Consider the following 20849-nt stretch of genomic DNA (forward strand, 5'->3'; position numbering starts at 1 on the left):
TTAACTGGAAAGGGGTGTAACTTTGTTGGATATGGAGCATAGTTTAATATGGAACATTTCTGGCCTAAATAATTTTGTCTAAACAACCAATAGAAAGAGAAAAGTGTCCGCACGGGAAGCAGGGGAAGAAGCTGCTATAGGGCCCTCCGTCAGAAAGGGGCCCTGGAGTACACTAAATGGATTTATTTTCAGGGCCCCAGGGAGCGGTGAGTATGGTGCTCCTAGTCCTAGCACTGGTATTACTCACCGCAACCAGGTCTTCTTCTCTGAGTGCCTACATTGTACTAAGTCTTGGCAGCACACAGCTTCAGGACTGGACGTAGTGTCCGTAGGAGCTCACTATAGCCTGACACTGTGCGATGTTAGGTCACAGTATAGTGCATGTCTAGACAGAGAGCTGCATGAAGAGTGGAGGCATCCGTAGGAGGAGAAGAGAGTTTTTTTGTTTAGTGTGAGGTCTGCCTTAAGAGGACCCGGGGGGTAGGGGGGGGGGGGGGGTAGGGGGGCCCGTTCTAAAATTGGCTGTGGGATCCAGTCCTAATTACGTCACTGGCCCCTGTCATGAATCTGGTGCAGTTCTAGACAGCCTGTCTAAGATTATGTCATCAATAGGTTTACTAACTCTGCTCCATTGGGTCTTATTTATCATACCAAACAGAAAATTCAGCCTTGTTGCCCATAGCAATTAATCAGTGCTCAACTGCTATGGACAGCAAGGTTAGATTTTTATTTTTGCTTCCACTGGAAAAAAATTAAAATACCTCCACATGTCTATTTACTACTTGTCAAGCTGTACCATAGTCTGTAAACTGTGCCTGACTCTCGCTTCTTATTCTTCCTTGCATACTGATACATCACAGCTCATCAGCCAAAGAGAAAAGAAAGAGCAGAGAAAAACGAGAGGAAAATGCAAACAAAATTCAAGGGCAAAAAGATGACAATGATGATGCAGAATGGGCCAAAGCCAAAGGAAAGGTTAGAAATAGGGTGCGATACAATCAACTTTTTGAATTTGTCCCTTCAAATGGACTTTTCCATTTTAATAGCTAATGGCACCTTATTAGGATGTGCCTTCACTTATTGATGGAGAGGCTGGGCCCCAACTCTAAAGGAGCTGCAGAGCTGGTAAAGCACAATGACCTCTCGGACTTCCTCTTTGCTGAGTTCTACCCCCAGATTTGCACTGATGCGAAAATTGCAAATGATATGAATGGGTTTGGGTTGCAGTACTTGGTTAGGAATGTGTTGGTAGTGTTAAAAAAGGAAGACCCAAAGTGATTTACTAGAGATGCAGCAGATCTAGTGGGCTATCCCAAAGGTTGGGCAAGATGTCATTACTTATTGTTAAGGTGGAACCCCCTTTAAAGGTGGTTTCCAGAAACAGTCCTTATGAAAAGTCATCAATGTATAGTTAGCATGGATTTGACATTGGGGACTGCCACAATCAGCAGAAAAACTGAACAAGGCTGATATGCAGTACTAGGGACACCCACACTTTAAAGGAGTTCTCTGTGAATTAAGAAAATTAAAATTCTTAAATATGACTGTATTATAAATATATTCCCAATTATCTTTCATTAGTTATAATGGCTCATTTTGTCTAGGGATCAATCGTTAGGAGAAATAAAATGGCCACCATCCTATTAGTACACACAAAACCTGTCAATCACAGAGCAGGACAAGTTACTTCACAACACTGAGGTAAAGAGCTGCCTCATCCTCCTCTCTGCTCTTCTTGTCAGGGATTATGATCCTGAATACAGCTGATAAGAACTTCACAAGGAGTCATGAAGTACTGAGAGGACGGACAGGACAGGCTGTGATAATGTGGGGCTGTGGTAATGGAGACTGCATACAAGTGCTGCTGCCCATCAATCACATCCCCCACCTCCTCTCTGTACGTCACATCTCCTCATGAACTCCATTCCTACAGAGATTCAGCTGAAAATAATAGCTCTTTAGCCCAGTGTTGTGAAGTAACTTGTCCTGCTGTGTGATTACAACAGGTTTTGTGTGTACTAATAGGAGGGCGGCCATTTTATTGCCCCCGATGATTGCTCCCTAGACAAAATGAGCCTGTCACTACCAGAGCTTTGGGACGTTCTCACAGCTCTGTTTCTCCACCCCTGTGATGATGTCACTACTAGAGCTGGGAGGAGTTCTCACTGCTCTGTTTACTTTTGGTTTCCTTCCTCCCAGCTGTTCCTCATGCGTTTGATTTCCCTCTCTTTATATCACCCCTCCTCCTATTGTAGGGCGTGGATTATAGTTCTCATTTCAGTTGTAGCTCTTGCTTTAGTATCTTCACTTGTAGCTATCAGTTCACTGGACCTGTGTTCTGCTGCAGCAAGCACTCCGGATATTGCCAGCTGTCCTTGGATCCGTCTTCTCTGCGGCTGCAACACCTTCAGCTAAGTGTACAGACATTGTTGTGTACCAGATCATTTTCTGACTGGATCTGAGGTGGCCACGGTTCCCTCCATATACTGAGTAGGGCACCGGTGGCCGTGCCCCTTCCACTATTGTAGGGGTTACAGTGGTCATCAGTCTTAGGTACGTGGGCATCGTTCCGCCATTTGGATCCGGGCATGTGCTTAGCAGCATAGGGAGAGCTTTGAGGGTCTGACAGGGGTCACCCTTTATCCTCCCTAGTTTGGGTCCGGTCAGTAGCTCTTTTACTGTGTATACTATTGTTGCTCACATACACCCGTGACATTATAATCCACCAAAACCGTCCTTTTTTGACATGGATCCGCTTTCTGGCCTGGTTGACCGCATGCAGGGTCTTTCTTTGGAAGTAGCGGATCTCCGTCAATCTATGACTCAGCTTCAAGCATTGGGCTCTGCTCCGGCTCATGGAGTCTGTTGCGAGCCAAAGGTCTCACTTCCGGAAACGTTCTCCGGGGACAGTGAGAATTTTGTTCGCTTCAGAGAGGCATGCAAACTCCATTTTTGCTTGTGTCCCCACTCCTCTGGTAATGAGCAGCAGAGGGTGAGGATTGTCATCTCCCTGCTCAGGGGTAATGCTCAGACTTGGGCTTTTTCGCTGCCATCAGGGGATCCCTCCCTTCGATCCGTGGAAAGATTTTTTGTGGCCCTGGGGCAGATTTATGATGACCCGGATCGTGTTGCTCTGGCCGAATCTAACTTACGTGTTTTATGCCAGAACAAACTGTCTGCGGAGCTTTATTGTTCTGAATTTTCGGAGATGGGCAGCTGATTCGGGTTGGAATGATGCTGCACTCCGGAGTCAGTTCTGTCATGGTCTCTCAGAGAGATTGAAAGATGCGTTTGCTTTCCATGAGAGACCAACGTCCTTAGAGTCTGCCATGTCATTGGCGGTACGCCTTGACAGGCGTCTAAGAGAAAGAAACGAGACCTCTCTGTCCAGCCATTGTCAGTCTAGGGGCAGTGGTGCGGACTCATTCAGTGTGCAGGGACCTCATCCTGTCTCGCTCCCTTCTGAGGAGGAGCCCATGCAGCTAGGTCGACTTGCCCCTGATAAAAGAGGATTTAGTCCTCAGAGTATGGTGTGTTTTTGTTGTGGGGGCATAGGTCATTTGGCAAATGTTTGTCCGTCTAGGAGATTCTTGAACTGTACTAAGAGCGATAATAAGAGAAAAACCTCAAAAGGTAGATCATCAAATTGTGCTTCATCTGCTACTTTGGGCAAAGTTGATGTAGGAATTGATGCTTTTCCTCTAACCTGCAGTTCCCGTTTTCTCCTGTCTGCCAGGGTGGCGCTAGAGAGCAAAGTCATTTCTTGTGAGATTTTTGTCGATAGTGGAGCGGCCGTCAATCTTATTGACACTCAATTTGTAGCCATGCATGGTTTTCAGGTTTGCACATTAGAAAAGGATATACCTGTTTTTGCTATTGACTCTGCTCCACTCTCACAGAGATCTCTGAAGGGCATTGTTCACAATATCCGGCTAGCTGTAGGTGACACTCATGTGGAGGATATATCTTGTTTTGTCCTTAACGGATTGCCTTCTCCTCTAGTTTTGGGGTTACCCTGGCTCACTAGACATAACCCCACTATTGATTGGCAAGGAAGGCAAATAAATGAGTGGAGTGACTTTTGTAGAGAGAATTGTCTCACAGAGACTTTTGCAGAGGTGTCTACTAAAACTGTGCCATCATTTCTCTCTGATTTCTCGGACGTGTTTTCCGAGAGCGGTGTTCAGGAGCTACCTCCTCACCGGGAGTTTGACTGTCCCATTAACCTCATTCCCGGCGCCAAGTTGCCAAAAGCACGCCTCTACAATCTCTCACAACCGGAAAGAATCGCAATGCGAAATTATATCTCCGAGAGTCTCGAGAAGGGGCATATTCGTCCCTCAAAGTCACCTGTGGCCGCGGGTTTTTTTTTGTTAAAAAAAAAGATGGCTCTCTGAGACCTTGCCTAGATTTTAGGGAGCTGAACCGTATCACGATTCGCGATCCCTATCCCCTTCCTCTGATCCCGGACCTCTTCAACCAAATTGTTGGGGCCAAGGTGTTTTCCAAATTGGATTTGAGAGGCGCGTACAACCTGGTCAGGGTCAGAGAGGGGGATGAATGGAAAACGGCCTTTAATACCCCTAACGGGCATTTCGAGAATCTCGTTATCCCTTTCGGCCTGATGAATGCTCCGGCCATCTTTCAGCATTTTGTTAATAGTATTTTCTACCATTTAATGGGGAAATTTGTATTGGTGTATCTTGATGATATTTTGATTTTTTCCCCTGATGTTCAGACCCATCAGGATCATCTTTTTCAGGTTCTGCAGATTCTGCGGGAAAATAAATTGTACGCCAAGCTGGAGAAATGTCTTTTTATGGTATCGGAGATTCAATTTCTGGGTTTTCTCCTCTCTGCTTCTGGTTTTCGCATGGATCCGGAGAAGGTCCGTGCTGTACTTGAGTGGGAGCTTCCTGAGAATCAGAAGGCATTGATGTGCTTTCTGGGTTTTGCGAACTATTACAGAAAGTTCATTTTGAATTATTCCTCTGTTGTCAAACCCCTTACTGACATGACAAAAAAGGGGGCGGATTTTTCCTCTTGGTCGGAGGAGGCGCTTGCAGCCTTTTCTAAGATTAAAGAGAGTTTTGCGTCTGCTCCCGTCTTGGTGCATCCCGATGTTTCCTTACCTTTTATTGTTGAGGTGGATGCTTCCGAGGTGGGTGTGGGTGCGGTTTTGTCCCAGGGCCCTTCTCCTGCCAAATGGCGACCCTGTGCCTTTTTCTCTAAAATACTCTCCCCGGCAGAGAGAAACTATGATGTGGGAGATAGGGAGTTGTTGGCCATCAAGTTGGCTTTCGAGGAATGGCGCCATTGGTTGGAGGGGGCCAGGCACCCTATCACCGTTTTTACCGACCATAAGAATCTGGCATACTTGGAGTCGGCCAGGCGTATGAATCCGAGACAGGCCAGATGGTCTCTGTTCTTCTCCAGATTCAATTTTGTTGTTACATTCCGACCTGGGATAAAAAATGTGAAGGCTGATGCTCTCTCTCTCGCTGTTTTCCGGGAGGAGGAAACTCCGAGGACCCGGGTCCCATTTTGGCGGAGGGGGTAGTTGTTTCTGCTCTATATTCCGATTTGGAGGCCGAGGTCCAGGCTGCCCAGACTGAGGCACCTGCCCGTTGTCCTTCTGGGAAGTTGTTCGTGCCTCCTGAGCTACGTCACAAACTCTTTAAGGAGCATCATGATACGGTTCTTGCTGGTCACCCCGGGAGTAGAGCCACGGTAGATCTCATTGCTCGGAGATTTTGGTGGCCGGCTCTTCGTAAGTCGGTGGAGGGTTTTGTGGCTGCTTGTGAGACGTGCGCTCGCGCTAAGGTCCCTCGTTCACGGCCTTCAGGTTCCCTTCTCCCGTTACCCATACCTTCCCGTCCTTGGACACACCTGTCCATGGACTTTATCACGGATCTTCCTCGTTCCTCGGGGAAGTCGGTGATCCTGGTGGTGGTGGACCGTTTTAGCAAGATGGCTCATTTCGTACCTTTCCCTGGTTTACCCAATGCTAAAACGTTGGCGCAAGCTTTTGTCGACCATATTGTTAAATTGCACGGCATTCCCTCTGATATTGTTTCCGATAGAGGCACGCAGTTTGTGTCCAGGTTCTGGAAGGCTTTCTGTTCTCGCCTGGGGGTTCGGCTGTCCTTCTCTTCTGCTTTTCACCCGCAGTCGAATGGTCAGACTGAGCGCCTCAATCAGAATCTGGAGACATATTTGCGCTGTTTTGTGGCAGAGAACCAGGAGGATTGGTGTTCATTTCTCCCTCTTGCTGAGTTTGCTCTGAACAACCGTCGTCAGGAATCTTCTGATAAGTCACCATTCTTTGGTGCATATGGGTTCCATCCGCAGTTTGGGACATTCTCGGGAGGGGCTCTTTCTGGTTTACCTAAGGAGGAGAGATTTTCCTCGTCTTTGTCTACCATTTGGCAAAAGATTCAGAGTAATCTTAAAAAGATGAGTGAGAGGTATAGGCGTGTGGCTGATAAGAGACGTGTGCCTGGTCCGGACCTGAATGTGGGTGATCTGGTGTGGTTGTCTACAAGAAATATTAAACTGAAGGTTCCCTCCTGGAAATTGGGTCCCAAGTTTATTGGGCCTTATAAAATCTTGTCAGTCATCAATCCTGTTGCCTTCCGTCTTGATCTTCCACGGGTTTGGAAGATACATAATGTATTTCACAGATCTCTCTTAAAACCATATGTCCAGCCCACGGTACCCTCCTCTTTGCCTCCTCCTCCGATTTTGGTTGATGGCAATCTGGAGTTTGAGGTTTCCAGAATTGTGGACTCTCGCATTGTCTGCGGTTCTCTTCAGTACCTCGTTCATTGGAAGGGTTATGGTCCTGAGGAGAGGATGTGGGTTCCGGTGTCGGACATTAAAGCCACTCGCCTCATCAGGGCATTTCATAGGGCTCATCCTGAGAAGGTGGGTCCTGGGTGTCCGGAGCCCACCCGTAGAGGGGGGGGGGGGGGGGTACTGTCACTACCAGAGCTTTGGGACGTTCTCACAGCTCTGTTTCTCCACCCCTGTGATGATGTCACTACTAGAGCTGGGAGGAGTTCTCACTGCTCTGTTTACTTTTGGTTTCCTTCCTCCCAGCTGTTCCTCATGCGTTTGATTTCCCTCTCTTTATATCACCCCTCCTCCTATTGTAGGGTGTGGATTATAGTTCTCATTTCAGTTGTAGCTCTTGCTTTAGTATCTTCACTTGTAGCTATCAGTTCACTGGACCTGTGTTCTGCTGCAGCAAGCACTCCGGATATTGCCAGCTGTCCTTGGATCCGTCTTCTCTGCGGCTGCAACACCTTCAGCTAAGTGTACAGACATTGTTGTGTACCAGATCATTTTCTGACTGGATCTGAGGTGGCCACGGTTCCCTCCATATACTGAGTAGGGCACCGGTGGCCGTGCCCCTTCCACTATTGTAGGGGTTACAGTGGTCATCAGTCTTAGGTACGTGGGCATGCCTCGTTCCGCCATTTGGATCCGGGCATGTGCTTAGCAGCATAGGGAGAGCTTTGAGGGTCTGACAGGGATCACCCTTTATCCTCCCTAGTTTGGGTCCGGTCAGTAGCTCTTTTACTGTGTATACTATTGTTGCTCACATACTGCCGTGACAGAGCCATTATAACTAACGAAAGTTATTTAGCACATCTAGACACTGAGGGGATTTATCAAAACTGGTGTAAAGGAAAACTGGCTTAATTGCCCATAGCAACCAATCAGATTCCTCTTTCATTTTTCAGGACTCCTTAGGAAAGGTGAAATCTGATTGGTTACTATGGGAACCTATTAGCTAGTTTACCTTTACACCAGTTTGATAAATCTCCCCCTTGGATTTTTGACCATTCTTCCAGACAAAGCACAGCGGTCTTCGAGTCATGCCTCAGTTGGATTGAAGTCTGTGCTTTAACTAGGCCATTAAGAGACATTTACATTTTTCCCCTTAAACCACTGCAATGTAGCTTTAGCAGCCATAGTGTTGTTCGACGGTGAGCCTCTGGCCCAGTCTCGAATCTCTGGCAGTCTGAAAGAGAACTGTCCTGTATTTACCTCAATCTACAATTACTTCAGTCTTGACCAGTTTTTCAGTCTGTACCGATGAACAGCATGCCCACAGCATGATCCTGCCACCACCATTCTTCACTGTGGTAATGGTTATCCTAGGGCAGCGATGGTGAACCTTTTAGGGACCGAGTGCCCAAACTGCAACTGAAAACCCACTTATTTATCGCAAAGTGCCAACACGGCAATTTAACCTGAATACCAATATAGTATATCTTCCATGTACTTTATCATGTAGCTATAATAGCCTGAGTCCATTCAGTGTGCTGCCTGTGCTGTTCATAGTGCGCCCTGTGCTGATCAATGGCAGGAAAAGTCTAAGGCATATTGGCACACCATAGACTTTTTCCAGGGTGCGGGTGCCCAGATAGAGGGCTTTGAGTGCCACCTCTGGCACCCGTGCCATAGGTTCGCCACCACTGTCCTAGGGTGATGGGAAATGTTAGGTTTGAGCCACGCACAGCCTTGGTGACCATGATGGTCTCATCTGACCAGAGAACCTTCTTCCATGTGTTTGGGGAGTCTGGCACATGCTGCTTGCGCAGTAGCTGGGATTGAGGTGACCCCCAATGCTACACTGGGTCCCCTGGACACCATCGAGGTGTCGCCACGTTGTAAGGGTGGTGCACACCAATGCAAAATAAGTCCAGAGAGTCAGGTTTTTCAGTAAACCAGTGTCCTTCTTTACTGGAGGAACTCAAGTGCAAAAAAAATACAGGAAATGCACTGAGCTAGCTTTTCCAGTCTCTTTTCTAGTAGTAGAAGGTTCTGAGCTAGGTGTCCCTCTCTTTCATAGAAGGCTCGTACCATGGCCCAGGGTCTGTGGCTCAGTTGTCTAGCTGGCTTGACTGGACCAGACTGTATTTGTGGTATGAAAAAACAGGGGGTGAAAACATATGCATCTTACAACATTTCAGTATTATTTATTTTTAAAATTCTAAATTAAAATCCATGTTAATTCCAAGATATAAATTAACATGGAAAAACACTAAGGGGCTTAATACTTTTACAAGGCACGGTATAGCATTATTAATTTGTTCATTATATGCTGCAGGTTGAAGAATTCTTGGATTTTCCTGGAGTCTTTGCTGCTATTGCCTTTAGGTAATTATAAATGTGTTCAAATTGAAGATAAATATCATACATTATCCCAAATTGTTCATTTTACTGGTCCTCTAGGGTTGTATGAGGTCAATTGTTTTACTTTTTCCTAGAAACAGTGACACTCTTGTCTTCACACTTAATTACAGCTTAGTCCCCTTCAAGTGCATATCAGACACAACAAATGGACAATAGCAGATCTCATACAACTCCTTTCATGCTATATTTTTAAAGCGGTTGTCCACCTTTTATTACTTGCAGGCTTTTCCTCAGAATAGGCCATCAGTAGTTGACCAGTGGCAGTTCTTCGGCAATAGCTCCAGTACCAAAGGCAGACAGCTGTGTCTATATTGTAGTGGGCTGAGCATGTCACTTCAATGATGCTCCCATTCACTTTAATAGGAGCACCCCTGTAGTGATGAGCTTCATCCACTACAAAGTGGACACAGCTGTCTGCTTCTGATGCCAGGGTCAGATAGGTAAGGGTCCCACGGCTGGGACCTGCTCCTATCTCTAGGGACAGCCCAACATGAACAGAGAGGAGCTGTGCATGGCCACACTCCATTAAAGGGAAGCTGTCTTCAGTTTTATGGTGTCCTAACTAAGGGCAATAGTAACTAGTGACAGGTCCCCTTAGCAAAATACTGGGTCACTTTCTTTAATTGACCTAGTAATTTTTCTAAAATCTTATGCTAAACAGCTCGGGCTCATGCTGATGAGTCCCCGTATTCATGAGCTTCTGGGTGTACCCATCTACCTGCCGCTGATTCATATGAAAACAAAATTGTCAATCAGAGGTAGGTTGGTGGGGAGAGCCATGAGCTCATGTATATGGGGACTCATTGTCATGCACTGGAGCTGTTGGGCCATAGCAGTATAAAACTGCTGACAGTTTCCCTTAAACTGCTATGAGTTCCAAAAACAGCCGAGCACTGGCTCAGCTATTTTTGGCAGTGCCATAGTTGTGAACAGTTAGGTGGCCACACTTGTGCGGTGCGCACTTCATTCACCACTATGGGACTTATAAAGGTAGCTGAGTGCGCTTGCTCAGCTACTTTCAGAACAGCCATAGCAATGGAGAGCACGTCATTCATGCGAGGTGCTCTCCTTCCCTTTCGGCGGCCCCATTCTTTAGATAGAAGGTGGGACCTGCACCTATCTGACATTGATTGGCATAACCTAGTAATATGCCAGCAGTGTCCCAGTGACTTAACTCCTTTAATAAAGCATGGACAACCCCTTTAAGCCACTCGTATCAGCAGTGGTTCCCCTTAGTATTGCCATTATTTTGCAATAAAAGATACCTATATGTGTGTGTGAGTGTATATATATATATATATATATATATATATATATTATAAATTATCATTGTTATCACAATGTAGAGATGAAACAAAAGCCAAACAACCTTCACAAAGCTCTGCAAGAAATGATGGACCAGTGTCTCAGTATCAGCCAGTGAGTATAGTATCAAGTCTTTTAGGTTTTAAGAAATTAGTAATTAGCAACTAATATATATAAATATATATCCTATTATATAGTGTATTGAGAATACACTGCATGCAGAATTATTAGGCAAATGAGTATTTTGACCACATCATCCTCTTTATGCATGTTGTCTTACTCCAAGCTGTATAGGCTCGAAAGCCTACTACCAATTAAGCATATTAGGTGATGTGCATCTCTGTAATGAGAAGGGGTGTGGTCTAATGACATCAACACCCTATATTAGGTGTGCATAATTATTAGGCAACTTCCTTTCCTTTGGCAAAATGGGTCAAAAGAAGGACTTGACAGGCTCAGAAAAGTCAAAAATAGTGAGATATCTTGCAGAGGGATGCAGCACTCTTAAAATTGCAAAGCTTCTGAAGCGTGATCATCGAACAATCAAGCGTTTCATTCAAAATAGTCAACAGGGTCGCAAGAAGCGTGAGGAAAAACCAAGGCGCAAAATAACTGCCCATGAACTGAGAAAAGTCAAGCGTGCAGCTGCCAAGATGCCACTTGCCACCAGTTTGGCCATATTTCAGAGCTGCAACATCACTGGAGTGCCCAAAAGCACAAGGTGTGCAATACTCAGAGACATGGCCAAGGTAAGAAAGGCTGAAAGACGACCACCACTGAACAAGACACACAAGCTGAAACGTCAAGACTGGGCCAAGAAATATCTCAAGACTGATTTTTCTAAGGTTTTATGGACTGATGAAATGAGAGTGAGTCTTGATGGGCCAGATGGATGGGCCCGTGGCTGGATTGGTAAAGGGCAGAGAGCTCCAGTCTGACTCAGACGCCAGCAAGGTGGAGGTGGAGTACTGGTTTGGGCTGGTATCATCAAAGATGAGCTTGTGGGGCCTTTTCGGGTTGAGGATGGAGTCAAGCTCAAATCCCAGTCCTACTGCCAGTTTCTGGAAGACACCTTCTTCAAGCAGTGGTACAGGAAGAAGTCTGCATCCTTCAAGAAAAACATGATTTTCATGCAGGACAATGCTCCATCACACGCGTCCAAGTACTCCACAGCGTGGCTGGCAAGAAAGGGTATAAAAGAAGAAAATCTAATGACATGGCCTCCTTGTTCACCTGATCTGAACCCCATTGAGAACCTGTGGTCCATCATCAAATGTGAGATTTACAAGGAGGGAAAACAGTACACCTCTCTGAACAGTGTCTGGGAGGCTGTGGTTGCTGCTGCACGCAATGTTGATGGTGAACAGATCAAAACACTGACAGAATCCATGGATGGCAGGCTTTTGAGTGTCTTTGCAAAGAAAGGTGGCTATATTGGTCACTGATTTGTTTTTGTTTTGTTTTTGAATGTTGAGATGTTATATTGGTTTCACTGGTAAAAATAAATAATTGAAATGGGTATATATTTGTTTTTTGTTAAGTTGCCTAATAATTATGCACAGTAATAGTCACCTGCACACACAGATATCCCCCTAAAATAGCTAAAACTAAAAACAAACTAAAAACTACTTCCAAAAATATTCAGCTTTGATATTAATGAGTTTTTTGGGTTCATTGAGAACATGGTTGTTGTTCAATAATAAAATGAATCCTCAAAAATACAACTTGCCTAATAATTCTGCACTCCCTGTATAGTATATATACCATATAGTGATATAAAGTATGCCAGTATAACATTGTCATCTTCTGTATATAATTATATATGTACAGTTGGTATAAGTTATACATCTTCTTGTATATAGTGATATGGAGCATGCTGGTATAACCTGGGTATCTACTGAATATAATTATATATGTACAGCTGGTATAAGTTATATATCTTGCATATAATGATATGGAGCATGCTGGTATAACCTGGGTATCTTATGTATATAATTATATATGTACAGCTGGTATAAGTTATACATCTTCTTGTATATAGTGATATGGAGCATGCTGGTATAATCTGGGCATCTTCTGTATATAATTATATATGTACAGCTGGTATAAGTTATATATCTTTTATATAGTGATATGGAGCATGCTGGTATAACCTGGGCATCTTCAGTATATAATTATATATGTACAGCTGGTATAAGTTATACAGTACAGACCAAAAGTTTGGACACACCTTCTCATTCAAAGAGTTTTCTTTATTTTCATGACTATGAAGGCATCAAAACTATGAATTAACACATGTGGAATTATATACATAACAAACAAGTGTGAAACAACTGAAAATATGTCATATTCTAGGTTCTTCAAAGTAGCCACCGTTTGCTTTGATTACTGCTTTGCACACTCTTGGCATTCTCTTGATGAGCTTCAAGAGGTAGTCCCCTGAAATGGTCTTCCAACAGTCTTGAAGGAGTTCCCAGAGATGCTTAGCACTTGTTGGCCCTTTTGCCTTCACTCTGCGGTCCAGCTCACCCCAAACCATCTCGATTGGGTTCAGGTCCGGTGACTGTGGAGGCCAGGTCATCTGGCGCAGCACCCCATCACTCTCCTTCATGGTCAAATAGCCCTTACTTTCAAAGTTTTCCCAATTTTTCGGCTGACTGACTGACCTTCATTTCTTAAAGTAATGATGGCCACTCGTTTTTCTTTACTTAGCTGCTTTTTTCTTGCCATAATACAAATTCTAACAGTCTATTCAGGAGGCCTATCAGCTGTGTATCCACCTGACTTCTCCTCAAAGCAACTGATGGTCCCAACCCCATTTATAAGGCAAGAAATCCCACTTATTAAACCTGACAGGGCACACCTGTGAAGTGAAAACCATTTCAGGGGACTACCTCTTGAAGCTCATCATGAGAATGCCAAGAGTGTGCAAAGCAGTAATCAAAGCAAAAGGTGGCTACTTTGAAGAACCTAGAATATGACATATTTTCAGTTGTTTCACACTTGTTTGTTATGTATATAATTCCACATGTGTTAATTCATAGTTTTGATGCCTTCAGTGTGAATCTATAATTTTCATAGTCATGAAAATAAAGAAAACTCTTTGAATGAGAAGGTGTGTCCAAACTTTTGGTCTGTACTGTATATCTTGTATATAGTGATATGGACCATGCTGGTATAACCTGGGCATCTTCTGTATATAATTATATATGTACAGCTGGTATAAGTTATATATCTTGTATATAGTGATATGCAGCATGCTAGTATAACCTGGGTATCTTCTGTATATAATTATATATCTACAGCTGGTATAAGTTATACATCTTGTATATAGTGATATGGACCATGCTGGTATAACCTGGGCATCTTCTGTATATAATTATATATGTACAGCTGGTATAAGTTATACATCTTGTATATAGTGATATGGACCATGCTGGTATAACCTGGGCATCTTCTGTATATAATTATATATGTACAGCTGGTATAAGTTATGCATCTTCTTGTATATAGTGATATGGAGCATGCTGGTATAACCTGGGCATCTGGTATAACCTGGGCATCTTCTGTATATAATGATATATGTACAGCTGGTATAAGTTATACATCTTCTTGTATATAATGATATGGAGCATGCTGGTATAACCTGGGCATCTTCTGTATATAATGATATATGTACAGCTGGTATAAGTTATATATCTTGTATATAGTGATATGGGCCATGCTGGTATAACTTTGGCATTTTCTGTATATAATTATATATGTACAGCTGGTATAAGTTATACATATTCACTGCATAAGTCTTAGCACCCCAGAAGAATTCAACTAACATTTGGGGTTTGGTGCCAGGCAATGAGGCTTATGTTATCCGGTTAATAGGAGTGATGGGATTTTGTCCATAGTACAAATCTCTGATGCTGAAGATTTTTATTACATTCTGCTGGTTACATTTGGGATGGTTCCCAGACACTCAGTCCCTCTGACCAGGCCCAATTTGGAAGGATAAACAAAATAATTGATATCAGCATTTTGTGGTTTGTGCTCATCAGCTGTAATCCCAGCATGTTTAATTGGATCATTTGTCTCACTTATTACCATGCATTATCATAACACCTGCGTGTATTTAGGCCTGGACACATATGGTCATAAGAGTATGTGAGGATAAAGCGACTTCAGTCATGAATAATGAGTATATCAGTGGTGCAGATCATGTTGTGTGATTGTCAAATAGGGATATATATTTATCCTTTAGATCTGCAGAAGTTAAGTAAGGGTCCATTCACCATCTGGTTTGAGAACAGTAGATCCACAAAACACGGTTACTGTCTGTGTGTAACCCGCATCATGGTGCGGGCCCATTTACTTAAATGTGGGGTGCGAGGTTAACCCTGACTTATCCATACAATACTGTCAGAATGCTTTTACTCAACAATACAACATTATAACAGTTAACCTTTTGCAGTGATCCTGCTCTGGGGTGCTGCATACACAGTCCTGTCGCTTGAAGCAGGTCCCTCTGACAATAGATGTGGTTACTCCTGCACTTCGTTCAATTCTTCCTTTTAATATGTCCTCTTATTGGCCCCTCGCTATGCAGCAACCAATGTCCCAACACTCAGCTCCTTAACATTGGCTCTTATGCCAGCTTTGACTCCTTGGTGGGCCCATGCTCATGTAGGACTTATCCTCCTGCAAGCTGCCGGCCAGTATACTATGCAGACCCAGTAACCAGTCATATGGTCACAGTCTAGTGGTGCTGCCCTGTGCAGCAGCCCACCTGCCATTATCAACACAAGGGGTAAAACTGACATACAGAGAAAATTACCAGAGCAGGGCAGTAAGTGGGGAAATAGCAATGGGGCGGCAATAAACAGAAAGGGTGAAGCAAAGAAGTACCATAGGGCAATGAAGGTTGCCCCCTCGCATGTATGTATAAATTCCAAAAGAAAGCTATAATTGTGATCTGGTGACGGCTGTCTGGAGGACATGGTACATACACTAGTCGGTTTTACTCCACTGCAGGGTCAGCAGCTGGTAAGTCACCCCCAGTAGTGTCAGCAGCTGTTTCCAGTCAGGCACTGAACAGGTACCCTAGAGCGGATAGCAGATGACTTGAAATTGCACTATCAGGAGATTCAAGTTTGTGTCAATCACAGAGGTAAGGCTACTTTCACACTAGCGTTCGGGTGTCCGCTCGTGCGCACCGTTTGAAGGGGCTCACGAGCGGCCCCGAACGCATCCGTCTGGCCCCAATGCATTCTCAATGGAGGCGGATCCACTGAGAATGCATCCGCCTGCCAGCGCTCAGCCTCCGCTCCGCTCAGTGAGCGGACACCTGAACGCTGCTTGCAGCGTTCGGGTGTCCGCCTGGCCGTGCGGAGGCGAGCGGATCCGTCCAGACTTACAATGTAAGTCAATGGGGACGGATCCGCTTGAAGATGACACCATATGGCTCAATCTTCAAGCGGATCCGTTCCCCATTGACTTTCAATGTAAAGTCTGAACGGATCCGCTCAGGCTACTTTCATACTTAGAAAATTTTCTAAGTTTTAATGCAGACGGATCCGTTCTGAACGGATGCGAACGTCTGCATTATCGGAGCGGATCCGTCTGATGAAACATCAGACGGATCCGCTCCGAACGCTAGTGTGAAAGTAGCCTAAAAGGGGATTCCTTTGAGTCAAAGAAAACATTTCCAGTGCTTGATACCACTCCGTCACTTATAAATATAGGACAAAATTACAAACTTTGATAAATTCCCTCACTGTCTTGATATTGTCTGGTCAGTGACTCAGGTGGGCCTTCATAGATTTGCGACGACCGGGCCACAGGGATGTAGTGAGTGCACGTTGAGAGTGGTGATAATGTGTGCAGTAGTTGTATTCACTTTTCTGTAGCTCCCTGGGCCAGCGTGCAGTGGAGGAAAAGACAGCATTAAATCCTCCGCGGCACTCTCTGTTGCAGGGAACACCAGACAGACGGAAGTTGAGGTGCCCTTGATGGTAGCGGGTATGCTTAGGGTGCTTTGGTGGCTGGGCCCTGTGTTCGTGACGCCAGCACTGTGAGGTGCAAATTAGGAGATGAAGTAGAATGATAAAAGAGGCAGTAGTTGAACCAAACAGGAACTTTACTTGTAAATTGTAGTCTTGTAATAAGTATAGCAGCAGTTTGTCTTACATGAAGTTGGTAAAGATGATAAAGCTGCAAATCCCAATTAGTAGGCTCTGTGAGGTGATGTATGTAGGTTCCAGGTTAACTTATGCAGGAGTTATGATGATACTTTACTTGGTTCCTGATCTTGCTCTGGCTATTCAGTCTTGCAATAATATGGATCCTTTGGTACTAATAGTTTAGAACCCAAGGGCTGTCTCTCTCATGGCAGGCAAACTCTCTTCTCCATTCTTTGAAAAGGTTATCTGAACTATAGTCCAAGTAGTGCCTGCTGTTAGTGTGTAATGCATTTACCAGCCTGTAATAGGAATTTAGCAGCTGTGACAAATGAAATTACAGTGATTAGTGAAAGATGACATGAAAGGGCATATAGATTTAGATTGGCCCATACACACATAAGTGGGACACTACCGATTCCCAGCAGAAAGGCTCTCAGTGCTCCATAAGGGGAAAGGGCTCACAGGGAATAAGCCCTTGGGGGCACTGTGCTCTGGTATCAGTAGTTAGTGGCAGGGTAAACAAACTGAATCTTTGACTTGGATTTGGGCACAGGACTGAGATTTCCATTTTTCAGAATCTGTGATCTAGCACTTTTATAGCTGTGTCTGGATGAAGACCAAAAAGATTTCCAAAGGAGATCCTCCACCAAAGTTATCTTCTCTTGTCATACATACAGTAGTTACATGATAGGGTTAACTGTACAGTAAAAAGGAACACGTTAACTTTATTATATGGGTCAGTGCGTGAGAGGCCACGTTTACATGTTCTTTTTTAATGTTTTAGAAATTAGAAAAAAAAAGAAAAAAAAAAGCTCTTTAAAAAAAGTTTTGTGTTGCCGTATACTGGCACTCATATTCTTTTTATTTTTCTACCAATGGAGCTTTGTGAAGTCTCATTTTCTTGAGGAGTGAGCTATAGTCTTTATTGATACTGTTTTGGGATACATTGAACCTTTTTATAATTTTATTTAAAAAAATTGAGGAAGCAAAAGTAAATAAAAGGACAGTTCTGACAGTTTTTTTATGCTGTTCACCATTTCGATTAAAAGGTGTTATCCCAAGATTAATGTAAAAAATTTAATGATTGACGCAATTGTTGTGCTAGATTGATTTCAGACTGGCAGCTGAGGGGAGGGTTCTTTCTGCTGCAGCAGGGGCATGTCCTTTCGTTGCAGTTCTCTCCCTATCACAGCTCAGGAGGCAGTTGAAGGATAAAACTGAGCATATACGTCCACCTCAGTGAGCAGGACAAAGAAATAAGAAAAAGAATAGACATCAGATGGCGCTATACATATGCATTTTATTGAATAACTCCTGGCTATACTACATTTTTCATTGCATGAAATTACAAAAGTTTTTTTATTTTTTTAAACGTCATTGTATTTTCTTCTACATTTTTAAGTCCTCTTAGGTTACTTCAACCTGCAATCTTTTGATTGCTTGTGCTGTAACAATATCCCCTGGAAAAAGCCATGGTGAAAAACATGTTAAGGCCTGAGGGCCTCCTTGGTTTGTATGGGTGGATTTTGCCATAGATGCTGTTATGGGACTGAGTTGACATCTTTGCTCCCTATAGTCTGTGACCTGATGATACAAATACACAGATTGTTATACTTAGGTGTCATTGATATACTTCTGGTCTTCAACTATCAGTTTGTGTGATTTGCTGCCTTTTATACTTTATTTTTATTTTGTATTGCTTTTAATGAAGCTTTGTTTATATTTTCATTATATAGTGTGTGCATTGGAAATTGTTGTATGTGATACTGTATATCCTTGTACTATGTAGTTGCTTTGTGCCCTACATACATTGCACACACTATGTATAATCATACATGCCCATCCGTTCCCAGTCTTAAAAGGTCATCCAGCGATGCAGGACTGGCCTCCTCTGGCACGCATCGCAGAACCAGCATACATGGGAACACCTACAGCCAGTACACAAAGTGCATGCAGCCAGCCTTTATGGCATCGGTGACAAGAAACAACAAGATATGGAAATGGGGAGACACACAGGCAACAGTTCACACACAAAACCGCAGCCAGCATGCAGCCCCCACCAACCAGCATACACAGGAGTCAGCCTGAATGGCCAAAACTGTCACAGTGAACCGCACCGTGACACGGATCCTATGATATCTATGTACACCTCTGTGGGCATCTTCTTCATGGAGGCATTGGAACCCCAGGTACATAGTTACAGATGTAGCGGAGCTAAAAGGAATGGTTAGCACATTAAGTAAACAATGGTAAGAAATGTTAATTGACGTTTTCTATAACTTTTTTCACAAGAGAACACTCTGACATGTGTTATCGCAGTTCCTTTTGGCTCTGCTACAGTACATCTGTATATAGGATACAGAGGTATAGTCACATTTAGCAACATCCAATGATTATATCACATCTATACTCTCAATATCACAAGACTGCTCGACATCGAAAATCTGACAGGAGAAAATTATACCATTTGCTTCATAGTTATGATGCAAAATTATGATGGGAGTCTCACAGAGACAGCCTGTTTTTACATGCTTCATTAGGGCATAAATGGGTGGGTGCTCAGCTCGGGTGCACCCTGTACGTGCCAGAGTGAAGAGCCATTAAGAGCTTTCGTTGACCTGGCTCATCCATGGATTAAATGACCGACCATCCATTTGAATGATTGACCTGTAATACTATATTGCATGAGTGGCCGCTATTCTTCCACAGTGTAAAAATGACTACAGGATATTCTCACTCTGAAGTGAAATATGTTCTGCTCATCCCAGAAGGAATATTTGTATAATCATTGTTTATATTGATTGTATTTTATGATTATGTATGATATTTATAATATATTGTTACTGTGTGATTTTCAGAACACCATTCCCAACACCAGACACAATGCAATCTTCTTGAGAGACTATGAAAAAGCTGCCGAGGCCATACTGTGGAATCCTTCTTATCAGAAGGGCGATCAACCTCAAGTGATGGACTCTCAAAGGTCTACCACAAAATCTCAAGGCCATGGTACAAAGATGGTGAAGAAACATAAGAGCCTTGTAGACAGCGTAGTACCAGAGTCCAATACTGTTACTGAAAGATGACCCTGTGGAGAAGTTCTTTTGTGTCATTGTACTGTGTATATGTGTATTATGGGATATGGTCATTTATGTTGCATTATACTGTATAACAGAGACCTTTATAACTTGAGAAGTTTTCCACCTAAATTTATTTCTTGAATTTTTTTTGAGCCTCATTGTCCCCTCTCTGCCCTTCAGATCTTAGCTCAGACTTGAATAATTTCCAGTTGTTATGGAGCATATCATAACAACTAGTCGGTCTCAGGGAAAAACACATCATGTAAGTCCCCAGCTCACCTTGTTTTAGCATATAGATTTTTCTAAATATAGGTTTAGGCGGAGAACCACTTTAAGTTTGATTACCTCTTTAAATTGCATATGCATCCATTCAGTTACTGATTAAAATATTTTGGAACATCCCTTCAGTGGGTGACATAGTAAAACTTTATACTATAGCATTAATGGGCCTACATATCATAGGTACACCCAAAACTGCTACTCTGGATCTTGCGGACAAAGGAGCCCATAATTTTTTCTCACGGGTAGTCGACCTGCTTCCTACGGGTGGAGTCATTCTGCTTCCTCATGGGTGATGTCATCCTGTTTGTCCTTTCGATTGGTGTCAACAAAAGATGAGGAACCACCCCAAGTGTTACCACACGGTCAAGGCAAGGGACATAACTAGAAAAGGGTGGGCCTAAGTCTGTTAGGCCTTCCGTTTACGGGCTGTTTTTTTGCATTCTGTATACGGTCCGTATACAGAACCATTCATTTCAATGGTTCGGCAAAAAAAAAAGGAATGTACTCTGTATGAATTTTGTTTACGTTTTTCCGTTCCGTTAAAAGATAGAACATGTCCTATTATTGCCCGCAAATCACGTTCCGTGGCTACATTCAAGTAAATGGGTCCGCAAAAAAAAATGGAACACATACGGAATGTACTCCGTATGTCTTTCGTATCCGTTCTGTTTCTTGTGGAACCATCTATTGGAAATTTTTTGCCCAGCCCAATTATTTCTATGTAATTGCTGTATACTGTATATGTCATACGTAAAAACGGAATGGAATAACGGAACGGAACCGGAAACAATACTGAAAAAAACAG

At 43.5% G+C, this 20849-nt stretch overlaps 1 protein-coding gene across 2 annotated transcripts in view; it reads left to right on the forward strand.

Moving 5' to 3' along the window:
* The window catches only part of LOC121003851, a 263153-nt gene extending 242994 nt beyond the window's left edge, over positions 1-20159 (forward strand). For both annotated transcript variants that reach the window (XM_040435782.1, XM_040435789.1), the window contains 4 exons: positions 861-975; positions 9122-9171; positions 10554-10626; positions 19541-20159. In XM_040435782.1, the coding sequence (XP_040291716.1) occupies positions 861-975; positions 9122-9171; positions 10554-10626; positions 19541-19768 (466 nt within the window). In that variant the 3' untranslated portion in view covers positions 19769-20159. The remainder of the gene's footprint in view (positions 1-860; positions 976-9121; positions 9172-10553; positions 10627-19540) is intronic.
* The last annotated feature ends 690 nt before the right edge of the window (positions 20160-20849 follow it).

The sequence above is a fragment of the Bufo bufo genome, chromosome 1, assembly GCF_905171765.1.
Source record: "Bufo bufo chromosome 1, aBufBuf1.1, whole genome shotgun sequence".
Taxonomy (NCBI): domain Eukaryota; kingdom Metazoa; phylum Chordata; class Amphibia; order Anura; family Bufonidae; genus Bufo; species Bufo bufo.